The 14,178-nt window shown below is 34.3% G+C and overlaps 2 protein-coding genes across 6 annotated transcripts; both read right to left on the bottom strand.

Annotated features, from left to right (window-relative positions):
* Window positions 1-2,126: 2,126 nt before the first annotated feature.
* Window positions 2,127-7,808, bottom strand: LOC133692355 (serine/arginine-rich-splicing factor SR34-like). 4 transcript variants are annotated; one of them, XR_009841877.1, is made up of 16 exons: window positions 7,654-7,808; window positions 7,432-7,526; window positions 6,687-6,752; window positions 6,534-6,608; window positions 6,325-6,430; window positions 6,170-6,216; window positions 5,944-6,001; window positions 4,946-4,995; window positions 4,783-4,839; window positions 4,573-4,688; window positions 4,393-4,494; window positions 3,682-3,753; window positions 3,500-3,593; window positions 3,088-3,408; window positions 2,497-2,597; window positions 2,127-2,408 (listed from the first exon to the last, which is right to left on the bottom strand). XR_009841877.1 is itself a non-coding variant. In XM_062113226.1 (14 exons), exons 2-14 carry the CDS (start codon window positions 7,516-7,518, stop codon window positions 2,405-2,407), a joined length of 903 nt encoding a protein of 300 aa, XP_061969210.1. In that variant the 5' UTR covers window positions 7,519-7,526; window positions 7,654-7,808; the 3' UTR covers window positions 2,127-2,404. The 4 variants fall into 4 exon arrangements, 1 of the variants encoding a protein (XP_061969210.1); XR_009841876.1 differs by having other exon boundaries at window positions 3,088-3,593; XM_062113226.1 differs by lacking the exons at window positions 3,500-3,593; window positions 3,682-3,753 and having other exon boundaries at window positions 3,088-3,121.
* Window positions 7,809-9,902: 2,094 nt separating this feature from the next.
* On the bottom strand, window positions 9,903-13,956 carry LOC133691195 (peter Pan-like protein). 2 transcript variants are annotated; one of them, XM_062111595.1, is made up of 8 exons: window positions 13,744-13,956; window positions 13,339-13,425; window positions 13,033-13,215; window positions 12,588-12,818; window positions 11,978-12,070; window positions 11,706-11,893; window positions 10,760-10,953; window positions 9,903-10,212 (listed from the first exon to the last, which is right to left on the bottom strand). In XM_062111595.1, exons 2-8 carry the CDS (start codon window positions 13,354-13,356, stop codon window positions 10,139-10,141), a joined length of 981 nt encoding a protein of 326 aa, XP_061967579.1. In that variant the 5' UTR covers window positions 13,357-13,425; window positions 13,744-13,956; the 3' UTR covers window positions 9,903-10,138. The 2 variants fall into 2 exon arrangements, with proteins under 2 accessions (XP_061967579.1, XP_061967580.1); XM_062111596.1 differs by having other exon boundaries at window positions 13,339-13,416.
* Between the last annotated feature and the right edge of the window lie 222 nt (window positions 13,957-14,178).

Here is a 14,178-nt window from a genome sequence, read left to right as displayed (position 1 = left end):
CGTCAACCTCTTCAATAATGCACATTGAGCACAACAAACCAATGATAAGCATCAATCTCTCTATCAATAGTACTTGTTTTCTCCACTCACTATGAGGTAGCTCAAATTCACTCACCATCATGCATTTGTAACTTCACTTACCATAAAGCACCTAAAACTCCATGCACCACAAGGTATTTGCAACACCACTCTCTACTCTTCATGAAATAAACTGATGTCTATAAATAAATTGTTTATTCAACAATTTGTTTACTTCACATCCCCTCTCTGCACGATTTTCCCATGCTCCGTACGTTGTTTCTCGTTCTTGTAGATTATTTTGTCATCTCACATTTTCTAACTTAATCATCGGAGGTTTCCTTTTTTTGACAGGGGACTTGTCTATACAAGAACAACCATATATAAAGACAAAACTTATATCAATGCCACATACTTTAGCCCAAGACACGATCATGAAATGACCAAACCAGTCTTTGAAGTTTGGACTACAAGATTATGTTTAAGAAATGGAATTACTATTTTTAGGGCCACATTATTGTCCTTCATCCTATCTACCAAACAGATCCATTTTGATCGAATGTTTGGATTCTAAACAATCTTATTTCTATTTTTCTATAAAATCATTAAAATATTGTTTGAGAGCTTACCAGCCAATCTCTTTTTATCCATGGACAAGTAATTAGTAAATAGGTTAAGTATATTGTTGGTATTGTGGTGGCTTTTGCGGTTGTATTTTTTTAAAAAAAATAGGTTAAGAAAAACACTTTTGAGTTTTGATTACAAAAAATATTTGGTTAAAAATATTGTAAGATGAATTTTTACATGCAAAATAGATGAAAAACATGTTATTTTAGCTTTTATAAAACCAAGATTTAAAACGCAATTATGTGTGAAGCCAATGTAAAAAGCAAAAGCTATTTAGCTAATCCAACTATTTTTTCTCCGTTGTTAATAAAAAGCGAAAGCTATCACAATACCAAACAATCTCAAAGTTGTGATTGAAGAATAAGGGCCTATTTGGAAGTATGATAAAGATTGTTTTTCAAAGTGTTTTTCGTTTAGTAATACATCAAAATAATTTTTATTTTATTTTTAAAAATTTATTTTTGATATCAGCTCATCAAAACAATCCAAAAACAACAAAAAAACATTAATTTGAAGCTAAAACAAATTAAAAAAATTTTAAAAACTCGATTGGACTGCAATACCAAACAAGATCTAAAAGCAACATAAACCCATAATTATTTACTATTCTTTAGATTTTTAGGGCTGGTTAAAGGAAATTAATTATTATAAAGAGAGAAGATAGTGTACATAGAAAAAAAGAATTAAAGAAGTGAAAATGTTAAACATTGAGACTTGGGTTTATATGCTCTCAAAATGAAAATATGAGCAGCATGAGAGCATAAACATTTTTTTAAGGATTTATAACTAATGAATTTGGTATTAAAAAAAGTAATGACTGCTTTGTGTTTTGGGGTGAAGGAACAGTTAAGGAACCGGAGAAACTCAGCTCTAACCATGAAGAAATTGTGAAAAACTTAGTGTTTTTTATTCAACAAGGGGCAATAGAGTTGTATAATCAGCGAGCCTTCAATCTAATATTATTAAAAAAAAACAATTACGTTAATTTATTTTAAGAAATTCAAATATAAAAAATTATAAATTTTGTTCATTATAAAATAATATTTAGATAAATACAAATAGTATTTTTCTAAAAAATATATATTTATTCATTATTTTAAAAACAATTAAATTTTTATATTAAAATGCATGACATTAAACAAGACAGGAATACTTTTGCCAAAGACTACCTTATTAATATAATATAGATAAGGAATCTCATTTTTCCATCTAATATATTAAAATGTGATTAGGAAAAACAGGCCACAATTGCTTCGCCTGGATATTGTTCGACGCCAAACAACATCCATGCAAACATATTCTTAAGAATCATTTCCCTGCTCCCTGTCATGAATGTAGCAAATTCCACAAAAGACACCACTCTCTCTGCACGCACCAAGAACAAAAACAAATTCAGCAAGACATGCAAGTTGCTTGAACTAAAATACCATAAGTTCGAACCACATGAAACCGGAAAAAAAGAAAGAAGGAAAGGCATCCCATCCACATAACCGAGTGAGAATCAAATCTATTATAGACAGCGAAATCCATCAAGGAAAATGATACCAATTAAAAAAAAAAAACCAATCCGAATCAGGCCAACGAACAGCAAGGCACAATAATCTGAACATAATACAGTCAGTAAAATAAAACACAATGTTCACGACCCTAATTCACTTAATAATGCATTGTTCACTTGATAATTCTTCATTCAAAAGTTCAAAACCACATGCTTTCAGCTTTCCTCATCCACGTCCATGGTTAGGCCAATATCATCACCTCACCTGCCAAGAAATTTGTAATTACCAAGTCAATAATATGTGTTCCACATATCAGTAACCACAAGAATAAATTAGCAGACAAGAATGAGACCGTGATAAACTCTTGCTTCTGCTTCTGCTTCTGCTTCTGCTTCTGCTGGGGCTCCTGCTAACACTTGGCTTTTTTGGGCTTTTGCTACCGCGCTTCTGACGCTGCGGAACATCAATATTAACCAAAAAAATGATATAATTTGCAAGGCAGGCAGAACCTAAATACAATTTGAGGATCTTTAAGGGTTCATCAACTCATTTCATGAGCGATAGCAAAGCCAAGCTGCTGCATATACTATAGGCAAAGGGGTTTACTGTCAAAAACAGTTTCTTTTTTCTAGCTTGACATGCTTGACTCAGCAGCTAAAGGTGAATTTTTTCAGCCCAGGACCTCCAAGTTTTTGCAGTTTCTAAAACCATGGACTGGTCATTAACCAGCAAGGAGAACTAGTCCATCCAAGTGGCTGGCGGGCAGCCTAATTTTATTATATTACTTGTGACGTAGGGTCCACTTCAATTATACTGCCTGGGAACTTCTTAAAAGTCATTTAATTCCATGGTCAAGTCAACTAGGAAAAACTACTGGCCCAGGATGATCCAATATGAAACAGGTTTCATTATATCTGCCAAAACCTCACGAGAAATAACTTACAGATGGAAGTGGAGATCTTGATCTTGAACGGGATCTGCAAAAGTTCCAGAAACAACCCAAATTTAAAATCCACACGTTCCTTTTAACAACTCTCATCCAAGAGCCTTGATGCCTCTTCCACGTCAGAGTTACCACATTCATAAAGGATCATATGAAAAGCCATAAACTTTAGTAATTCAAGTGAAAACAAAAGGGAAAAAAAATCAGGCACCATTTCATAAAAATCAGACCTAAATAAAATACCTAATAAAATAATATACATTAATAAAATAATCATAATGTGTTTGAAGCCACCATCCGACAGGACAGAAGCATGCTTCCCTGCCGTACAGGAAATCCACAATGAGTTCAGCCAGCAGGTCCTAATAGCTTGGCAATAGTTGGAGTAGAAAAAGATAATGACAGTTTCTACCGCTCAATGCTGACCAGACTTCCAGATCCACTGGCAGTTAGTTCACTGATATCCAGCCTTAATATTGCAATGCATAATCTCCTTTGTTCCCAATCTAGCACCCATATACATTATGATACTATATACATTAGAACAGTGACACTATGAAGGTTTCCAAAGCTGCCATCTGAAAAACAGCATACCTCTACAACCAAAAAAAGATGCAGGAACTGAACCATATCCCATCAAGATCCTAATATCCAATCCCCATGTCACTGCAATATATCAAACAAGGCAATTTTCATCCAGTAAAAAGAAATAAAATGAAGATGGTTTGAAATCCAAATTGTTTCTCCAATTACTCCATCCACTGAATGAAACAAATCATGCAAGTGAAGAGGTTCCAGATGACTATATTGCAGGAAGAAAATGACTCCCAGGACATTAATTTTTATGGTTAAAAACAAATTTAGGAATCCCCTCTCAAATGCATTTTGACAACTAAGACCTAAAATTCAACCTGTACAAAAAACCTACAGATAAAAATGATCATAGCATTAGTAATTGTGAACTGGTAACTGCAAAGCACAATTTTTTTTATGCTGGTGGTAAATAAAATGTGAAAGCAGTCAGATATTTGACATTAAAAAGCAAAGCAAAAACTATGGCAAGGTCAGGTGACCAGACCAACTGAATAAGTACAATATTGCAGACACTTGGTACATCATAGAGCAATTTAACACATACATGGCAGAACTTCATCTCATATCAGAAGCTTTCAAAGAAAGGAAGAATAACACGCATCTTCATGTGTATTACTCTCCCCCTCTCCCTCACATATACCAAAAATAAAATGCACGTTAACAGAAAAGTAAGAATCAAAACACAACAATTAAGCAAACAAGTATCAATACCTTGATAGAGAGCGTGGCCTTGACCCAGAGCGAGACCGAGAAACAGACCTAGGAGGAGACCTCGCAGATGAACGATGTGAAGATTTGTTTTTAGGAGACTTGCTGCATAACAATGGCAAGGTTGAGAAACAACTAAAGACCAACAAATCACCAAACCGGTATTTAACAATGCAAACAAACCTGCGGCTCCTGCTCCGACTTAAACTGCGACTGCGACTATCACTGCGGCCTCTAGAATGAGATCGATCACGGCCAGGGCTCCTAGATGAGTCCCGTTTGGAATCATATTCCCTCACCTACAAGTAAAAATTAAGTATGAATAACAGGAAAACAAATAGGCATGCACATGTGTGGATAATGGACAAAGGAAGAGATGAATTTGAAACCTACACGAACATATGCCTGAGAAAATGCATTTCGAAACTCAGAGTCATCGAGCTTCTTAATCTGCAGAAGAAAACAAACCAAAGAATTCAAATTGATGGAAAACATCCAACCTATTGGGAAGTTCCAGGATCATTCATTCTGTCAATGGATAGGAGAGATAACTAACCGCATATTTCATGTCTTCATAGTTTGTGTAATCAACAATTCCCGTGGTGCCTAAAAACAACAACAACAACACAACATACATAATGTTAAAACAGCCTTACTCACACTTCTCTAAAGTCAAGGCCTATAAACAACAGTTTAAAGCAATTAAAATAGTAAACATCAACAAATTTAAGTCAATATGAAAGCAAATTAATGAGATTTAGATAGGATCAGGATACATTATAAATCAATCTGGTAAAGGAATTACTGAATCCAAATCAATCTAATCCAGCTAATACTTGAAATTCTTGTCTATATCCAAATCCTTGAGAATTTAGATATCCAACAGAATTTTTTGTTTTTCAGTATATTGTCCTTTCAAAAACTTGAAAAAGAAAACTACAAGTATAGCATGCACTCATGTAGTTTTGACAAAACATGTGGAAATAAAAAAAATGATACCGTAAAAACTGAAAGTATAAACTACCCACATTTCATAAGGATGTATCAGATCAGATTACTACAAACAAATACCAGAATTTTGAACAAATGGGTTGTTGGTTTCAAATTAGAATGGACTGATAGATCAAGAGAGTGTTTGCTTACATGGTTTGCACCGCATAGAAAAACACAGCCTAAAACTTCTCTACAGTAAATAGCCAACCAATTAATTTGAAAACATATTGTATTTATATAATTTGGTCCAGTGACGGCCATAGCATTAATAATTTCAACAAACAGAACCTAATGGACAGCCCCCAGGAAACTATTTTAGATGTCCTAATCCTCAAGACACTCTAGTCCATTTTCTCAAAACTAAAGAGCATAAATTAAAAAGAGAGCAAGCAAGAAAGAAAACAATGTACGCAAAATCTGTATTGAGTAGAAAAACCATAGAACGGACGCTAGCTCCACAAGACCCGTTGCAAGCAATTAAAACAAGAATATCATCAAAAACTGGCAGCATGTCAGTACCACAGATATAAGTCAAGACTCAAGTGTCTTAAAGTATCTTACCACTACCATCACGGAACACTTGGGAGAAACAGACATCTCCTGCTCGGCGCATATGATCCTAAACATGAAATGAGACATCACAGTTAACCCCATGTAAGAAACAACCCTGGGAATTGACAACGCCTTAAATTCAGCACATATGCAGATGGAAAGGGAAGTAGGTGTGACCATGGAAAAGTATTACCAAAAATGTTGATTTAGAAAGAAAGAAGGAATTTGGACCCACCTTAAGGTCTTGCCATGAAGCAGAAGAAGGCAACCCAGTGACCACAACTGCATGATGAAGCAAATATGATATTGAAGACATGATGCGCTAACTAGTTAATTCACTTTTGTTATAGCATCTAGCATGGTAAAAAATGTGATAGATGTACTACACACCACGATATTCAGAGCGCCTGGATGCTCCACCACGTCCACGACCACCACTATAACTACTATGACGATCTGAGGATGAATGTCCACGCCCACCATGTGCAAGTTCCACCTATATGGATACAAGTGTAAACATGAGATCCAAAATGAATCTCAACTCACAACTAACAACCAGTCAGCAGTTACAATTAACAAGAAATAGTTAAATAACTAACCCTTAAACGATGCCCATCAAAATCATAGCCATCACGACCGCGAATTGCATCCTCAGCATCTCGAGCCTCTTCAAACTGTGTAAAAATTTAAAAGAAAGTTGAAACACCACATGCGAATGAAAAGTGAATATAAAGAACATTCCCAAAACTCACCTCAACAAAGGCATAACCAGGGGGTCTTGGTGGGATCTTCAAATCAATGTGTGCAACAGGTCCATACTGCATTGAAAGGAAAACCATTGTAAGATTCAAAAGACAGAATAAATAAAAAGTACAGGCTTCTCAACCATCACTCATAACATTTTTTATCACAACTCATCACCATCTTCCCCAACTGAAATTAAGCCTTCTAGGGAAGTCAAGAATTTAAATTCATGAAGAATTAATATCATACATCGACCATGTCTATTTTTTGTTACTCCTATTATCATCTTGTCAACAGTTGCACAGTCAAGAGGGCTACAAATTTCTCCCTGCATATCAACTTGACAAATCAAAATTTCAACTTCCTAGAAGGGAAAAAATATTTTCTTTTTATCGGTTACGTTCAACTTCAATAATAACTTGATAGTGAGAGGTTTTCGGACACTATATCCTTAATTTTTTTATATAAAAAAAAGAAAAACATACAGCAGAGTTCCATTCAAGTACGTAAATAACTTGAATTTTGGGAATAATAAGATAAGATCGCCAATATAAAACCCAATGTAGAAGAAACTGCTCTAATCTCAGTAGACAAAAATGCTGCAGAAGGAGAATCTGACATAATTGTCCAAGATAAAAAAAAAAAAAAAACCCTAACCAAAACGAAGTTCGCCAATTCCAAGCAGTGAGATTCAGAAGCGAAGATATGCATTCGAACTTCCAAGCAACAAGGAGGAGGAGGGTTGAATATTACCTTGTAGAATAAATCTTCGACTTCTTTTTCGCGAATATCGCCAGGCAGATTCCCAACATATAGAGTCCTGCTCGCTCGGCTGCTCATTTTTTTCCCTGAAATCGTCAATCAATCGCAATTGTGAGATCGAAGAAACTCATGATATTTCTGAAAGCTTGACAAGCCAACGAGTTTTTATCAAGAAAAAACTTAGTTTTTAAGAAAAAGCTGCAGAGCTCTTACCTTCCGATTAATTTGAGGATCAGGGCAACGACTTGGAAGACTAGGGTTTTGAGAGATTGGGTAAGCTAGGAAGTGGGTGTAAAATACATACGGAGTGTTGCTTATTACGGTAGTAATGATTGTGTGATACGCAAACACGCTTTCATCTTGTGCGCTACTGGCCTTTATTTCAATCGTATGGTGAAAGTACTGTCGACGTATCATTGTCGTCATTTAAGGACCCCTTCTTTTCTCAAATATATATTTTTCAAACTAATAAAATTTAAAAAACAATTACCAAATTAACACAATTGAACATGTAATCATAGAGACATCACTAGTTATTTGATTGGCATAAGATATTTTTTATATTAAAAAATTATGCATGAAGGTTTTTCAATGCATTTATATAAATAAAAAAATTAAAAATATTATACATATAAGTAATTAAATAAATTAACTATGTATGTTAAAAATGAGAAAAAAATTCATTAACAATAAAAATAAAAAATTAAGAGATATATCTATATTAAAATATTTAATCTTAGAACACGTGTTTTTGATTTGGTTGGATTGAATGACTTTGTTCATTAAAATTAAAATTTTATTTAATTAAATAATAATAGAAATAAATACACGTGAAATTAATTAAATAAAAAAAACATATTGTTTAAGGTCATAAATATTAAAAATATTATCAAAAAAATTATAGATGAAATAAAATGATCTTTTTAAAAATTAAATACATAAAAACTATTTAAAAACTAATTATCATTTAAAAAATATTATATAAACAAAATAAAATAAAAGAGAGAATGAGTGTTAATTTAAATATAAAGTAAAAAATATTTTGATAAAAATACATATAAAAAAACATTAATTAAAATAAATATAAAAACAAATAAAAAAAAGATCAGGCATTACTTAGATATTGATTCGGATTTGATCATGGATGAATTCTATTTTACAAAATATCAAAAGGTGCAACTTTGATAGTGTAATTTATTCTTATTTTTATTTTCAATTTTATGTACTTAATTTTATATATATATATATATATATATATATATATATATATAAAATTTTATGTTATGTATTTGGATTGAAACTTTATTGTTAACTTGACAAATTTATATATACGAGTTAATGATTGATCTTAAAAAATAATTTATGTGTATTTATATCATAGCTCAGAGTAGAAAAAATTCCTAACTCCGCCCCTGACAATAAACCCTTAATAATTTAAGATAAAACTAGTAATATAACCTATATTAGATAAAATGCTTTGAGATAATAATATTTGTTTTTAATATACATAATCTTGTATCATATAATTTAAATTAATTGGTAAGGATTTCTAGTGTAATAATATTAGATACACATTTCCCCTGGAAAAAACGACAGGTTAGATATTTGTTTTTTTTTCTTAAGTAGTTACGTCAAGTAGTCAAGTAGCGACAGTTCAGGTTTATTGCATCAGCTCGTGCAAGAAAGCCTAGTTTTATGCTTGGACAAGACTCAGTGCCGCCATAGCTTTAACCACCACCTTTCTTTTGCTTCTTTTTAGTCCTGAAACCTGGTTAAGGACAATCGCTTCTTATTTTTTGATGAAAATAAGCACCCATTTGCCATGTTTTATTCTTGGATACCCTGAAAAGTTTGTTTTGAGCGTGCTGGCATGGAAAATAAGCACCTCAGCACCTGCAGCCTCGACCTGCGATGAGCTGCCCATGCCAATTGACAGCTTTAAGCACCACTGCCTTGTGCATGACCACCTAATTTGGCAACTGCAACACTCTGGCTTGCCCTGTTTGCTATTTCATGCTCTCAAGTTGCATCCTTCTGCAAAGACTCTATCGGTGAAGCAGTCCCCTAAAATCAGATTTTTGGTCGCCTTATGACCGAGCTGTTTCTTCAATCCTTGAGTGTCCGTCTTGCCTTCCGAGCCAGAAAGCAAGAGGGCTTGGAGTTTCACCACGGGCTCATCCCAATAGTTGCGTCTGTCCGAAGAGGGCCTTCTTTCGTTCTAGCACCTCTATATGAGATTTTTCGTTGTAGATTTAGCTTTTAACTGTGAAGTTTGATTGTTAAAATCCTCGAAAATACATACAACGCCTTTTTTTCTTTTTCTTTTTTGCTTGCTTTGCATTAGAGAATAAAGAGAAGGTTGTCCCCATGCTTCTCTTCTTTCTCCTTTTTTTTTTTTTTTTTCAGGGCGTCTAGGTTAAAGAAAAAGTATAGGAACTTTCTTCTTCCATGGCCATGGAGAATGAGAGCAACACCAATTACAACTTTCTTTGAAGTGAGAGAAAAAAAACCATTCACCTGTTATAACTTGAACAAAACAAAAAAATAAAATGTGTGGTGCCAATGCCACAAAACTATCAAAATTTTTCCAAATTAGCATCCTCTCATTCGGGCAACCTTTGAGTTAGGAACACCCACCCATAATCACCACCAAGTGACATCAAATGTTTACTGCCGATCACTCAATTTGCTGACTTGACTAGTCGCTATCTTCATCTCCAGCATCTTCCTCATTGTTCTGATTCGTTTCCTGCCTTTGCTCACTTGCAGTTCCTGTATAAATGAACATTAAGATGTGAATCTAATAATCCAGTGTTTTCAAAAGGGGATGACTGGAGCAAGGAACGGCAAAATTTTCACGACAGAGGATATGTTTGAGAATGTGGTAGCGATTGCAGTTCAAAATACTTTTTGCTTAGAAATGCATCAAAATAATGTTTTTTTTATTTTTTTTAAAATCATTTTTAACATCTACACTTCAAAATGATCCAAAAACACAAAAAAATTAATTTTAAATAAAAATAAAAATTCAATTTTTGGGGGAACGCGGTTTGAACCGCATTCCCAAACAGGCTGAATTAATTGTCTGCTGCATGCAGGAATGACTAACATGTCTCAGTTCTGGGGATTATACGATGCTAAAAGAGCTCCAGGCACTTTGGTAGCCAAATAAATACACACAAACACACGGTGGGGGATCAAGAACTAAGTGTGAGAATCAACTAAAGATGTAATGTCATGAAAAGGTAATTACCACACTGTTTGGATCATGCATATTCCATGAAGAAAATCAAGGTCGCAATCTATACAATAAACATACCATATTCACTGAAGATGACATCACCAGAACATAATCCTTCCTCAATCTTTACAAGTTGAAGAACCATTCTGGGTCCAATCTCCTGGAGCTTCACAGCGCTTTTTGTAGAAGCTTTATTAACTCTACCAAGATCATTAGCCAAAGTTACTGTCGCCGCTTCATCATCTCCTTCACTTTCTGATCCATAACCAGCCCTTCACAGATCACACAAGACCACAGCTAATAATAACTATAACATATTATAAAACTGAGTTTCATATTCAATTTTCCATGCTTGTTTCTCTTTTTATTCAATTTGATGATGAGTTTATGGCATGGATAAGCTTAGACTGGGGTAGGCTGGGTCATTATTTAGCACAAATAAAGCCTAATGCCATAAGAATGTTCTTCCCTCAAAACCAGTCTTACAGTGGTGGAATAAATTGACATGTTCCATCAACTTAATTCAACCACCAAAGGTTTGGTCAGTATATAACCAAACCATTAATTCTTTTCTTTATCCTCTTCTGTAATTTCTAATAGGATGTCATAACTTTTGAAATCCATGTGCTTCGATTTAAGACATGCTAGCAATGATAACAAGAACTACTGCTAAAGAAAGGAAACATGTAACTAGCTATCCTATAATGCACATTGTCTTCATTATTTAGCGAACACACTTACTTAGCAGATTCAAATGCCGGCTCCTGGTAAGTTCTCTATAAATATCATAATTGACCTAGAATTGGAAACCAGAAAGCCACACGGAATACTGAAATTGATGAACGAAATAAAATGTAATTACTGTAGCCTAACTATGAAAGTCCACACACAATCATAGCAACGAATACATTTGCTTTGCACATTCAAAACATGACAAATTAATGGAACAAACTCTTATTTTTCACATGTTAACTTATTATGTTTGATGTCAAAATTAAAAACATAAATAAGTAAACATTCTTACTTAGTGACAAAGTCGCTCACATCTTGGAGATTTCTAAGATCAGGAACTTGGCGGTTCTGCACAAACTTTCTGAGTCTACGGGAGACACCTACAGGCTGGAGTTTGATGGAATAATGCCGGAAATCAATAAGTTTTGAGTCTTTGTTGTAATTAAGTAACACGATTCTCTGGCAAGAAGAAAGTTTGATCTGAAACATCCCACAAGAGTGTATTAGGAGGGGAAACAGTCTTGGCTGATTCTAAAATTTAAATAGAATTGCTTAAGCACTTACAGTATTAATATCAATGGCTGGAAAGATATTCTGAAACATTACAGTTGTGAGTTTTAAATGTTGTTCTCCAGACCCAAAACCAGAAAGAACAATCTGTCAAAACGACATAAATCAATATTTGAAGGTACAAGTCAAAGAGGTGTAAATTGAGAATTCAATCACCCATTTAAAACAAGTCCATAATATGTTTTAGACTCAAGTGTGAAAAAGTGGACACGGGGGGCTGCAGCCACAATCATAGAGTTGCAACAATGAGATGTGCTGCATTGAAATCTTATCAGTATCTCATTTAGTTAAGATTCAAAACCAGTAATATTTTATAGAAATGAAGAATAGAACAGCATATAGAGTCTAGAAGAAAAATCAAGCAGATGGCCTTCAATTTTCATTAGGAGTCATGTAGTATACATCTGTCAACAGATAACAGTTCCCAGAAAACCCCAACTCTGGGACGCAATTCTTAAGGCTTGATTGAAACTCAACACACCTGGCTACCAGCCATGCAAAATGCTGGTGATATCCAGTAAATAAGACATGAATCAAAATAAACAATCAGTTCCAAAAGTGAAATGAATGACTGCTTGCATGTGTCTTGAGAGAGAAAAATTACCAAAGGGGCATTTTTGAAAAGATCCTGCGGACATCTAGGGCGCAATTGAGATTGAGCAACATCAGCTGCCAATGAATACTCATGTATCTTAAACGTAAGAGTTGGGCCTTGTGGGGTCCTTGCAACCCTCAGATATGGTGCAGTTTCAGTTTTTGACAATATGAGGAAATGAGAAACACCCATAGGCCCAGCAACATTCAAGAAGTCTTTGAGATTATTCCGTTTCTTCTCCTGAAACCAAAATGCAAAATGTTAGAAACAAATCAGTGTATTCAACAATTAAAATAAAACCACGTGAGAATTAAACGCTCTCGTATAAGAAAAAAGAAGTCAAAGAGAAGCTGCTAGGAGAGCCCAATTCGGCACTTATTTCTCAATTCAAACTATTGATGTACATAGAAAAGGAGCTTGAAGGGGAGAAGGAAAAAAAAATAAAAAATTCCACCTTAAGCTTGAGAGCAGTGTAGGGAAGCATCAACTTCCTCAAGTCCATCTGAAGTTGCCTGAGAGAGCCAGGCAACTTCCCTCTCGCAAAAACAAAGCTCTTAGGTATCTTATCACCAGTGATATGATCCACATTGGCCTGCTTCTTTTTCATTATTGGCTTCGCAAACATCTTCCTCTTTTTCTATATTAATTCCAACAGCAAAAATAATAACCATGGACCCATTAGGCAAAAGAAGACATGAGCACGGAAAAGAGAAAATTGAAACTCGATTCAGTTTTGAATTCCTCGGTGTCATTAACTTACATTTGGTATACGATCCATTGCTTTATCAGACACTGACAATCTGAATTTCAATCAAAGCTTCAAATCTTCCTAAGGAAGCTACAGCACCTTGAATGAAAGGATAATAGGGTAAGAATAACTATAAAAAAGATAATAGAACGATTATAGCAACAAACCCTAGGGTTTTTTTTTAAAAAAAAACAATAATTCAAATTGAATAAGACAGATTGAGGAGCTATATGAATTTTGGCTAATTTGACTTCAAAATCAGTAAAATTGAAATTCGACGGAGTAATAGGCAACATGTATTTTCTACTCCTAATAGAAGCTTGTCTTTCTTACACAAACTCCAAACCCCAAACAGCAAATATTAGCCTGAACAAAAGTAACTGATGAAGAAAGGTTAAGAAGACGAGAGAGATTAACCTGTTGAAATCGATCTTGTAGCTCTACTGCTTGGATTTCTACGAACAGTGAGAGAGGGAGAGACTTAGGAAGGAGGACTTCAAAGGAGTAAGAGGGGCGAGACAGGCGCTGATGGCGGCAGAGAGCCAAAAATCATTAAACCCACGCTAAAACCCAGTTTGCCTCTTCTTCTTCTTTTTTTTTCCTTTCTTTTTTAAATAACGAGTTGGCTTTTTTTTAAAAAAAAAAAAAAAAACAGAAGAAGAAGAACGAATTGGAAGGACCTATCTAATTTAAGTTTTTTAACGTGCAAACAGAAGCAAAAGGTCGAGTTTCCTCAGCATGTAATCCCTGGTAGATTTCATTTCATTGTGGTCCCTCAAGTTTGAATAAATTTAATATTTCCTTTTCTATTATTATTTTTGCACTTGGAAAAATTGAATCCGAAAAAATGTT

The sequence above is a fragment of the Populus nigra genome, chromosome 4, assembly GCF_951802175.1.
Source record: "Populus nigra chromosome 4, ddPopNigr1.1, whole genome shotgun sequence".
NCBI classification, from domain to species: domain Eukaryota; kingdom Viridiplantae; phylum Streptophyta; class Magnoliopsida; order Malpighiales; family Salicaceae; genus Populus; species Populus nigra.
Note: the sequence above shows the minus strand (reverse complement) of the source record. Positions and strands in the feature narration are given on the sequence as shown.

Bases quoted from the DNA above. Each gene is read 5' to 3' on its own strand.
- LOC133691195 (XM_062111595.1), bottom strand. The intron at 12,071-12,587 runs GTAATTTTTCTC...TCGTTTTGACAG, and splicing joins TTTTCAAAAATGCCCCTTTG to ATTGTTCTTTCTGGTTTTGG. The intron at 11,894-11,977 runs GTAAGTGCTTAA...GGGATGTTTCAG, and splicing joins CAGCCATTGATATTAATACT to ATCAAACTTTCTTCTTGCCA.
- LOC133692355 (XM_062113226.1), bottom strand. From the start codon at position 7,518: ATGAGCAGCCGAGCGAGCAGGACTCTATATGTTGGGAATCTGCCTGGC. The intron at 6,217-6,324 runs GTGTGTAGTACA...TTCATCATGCAG, and splicing joins CAGGCGCTCTGAATATCGTG to TTGTGGTCACTGGGTTGCCT. The intron at 4,840-4,945 runs GTTAGTTATCTC...TTTCTTCTGCAG, and splicing joins ATGAAGACATGAAATATGCG to ATTAAGAAGCTCGATGACTC.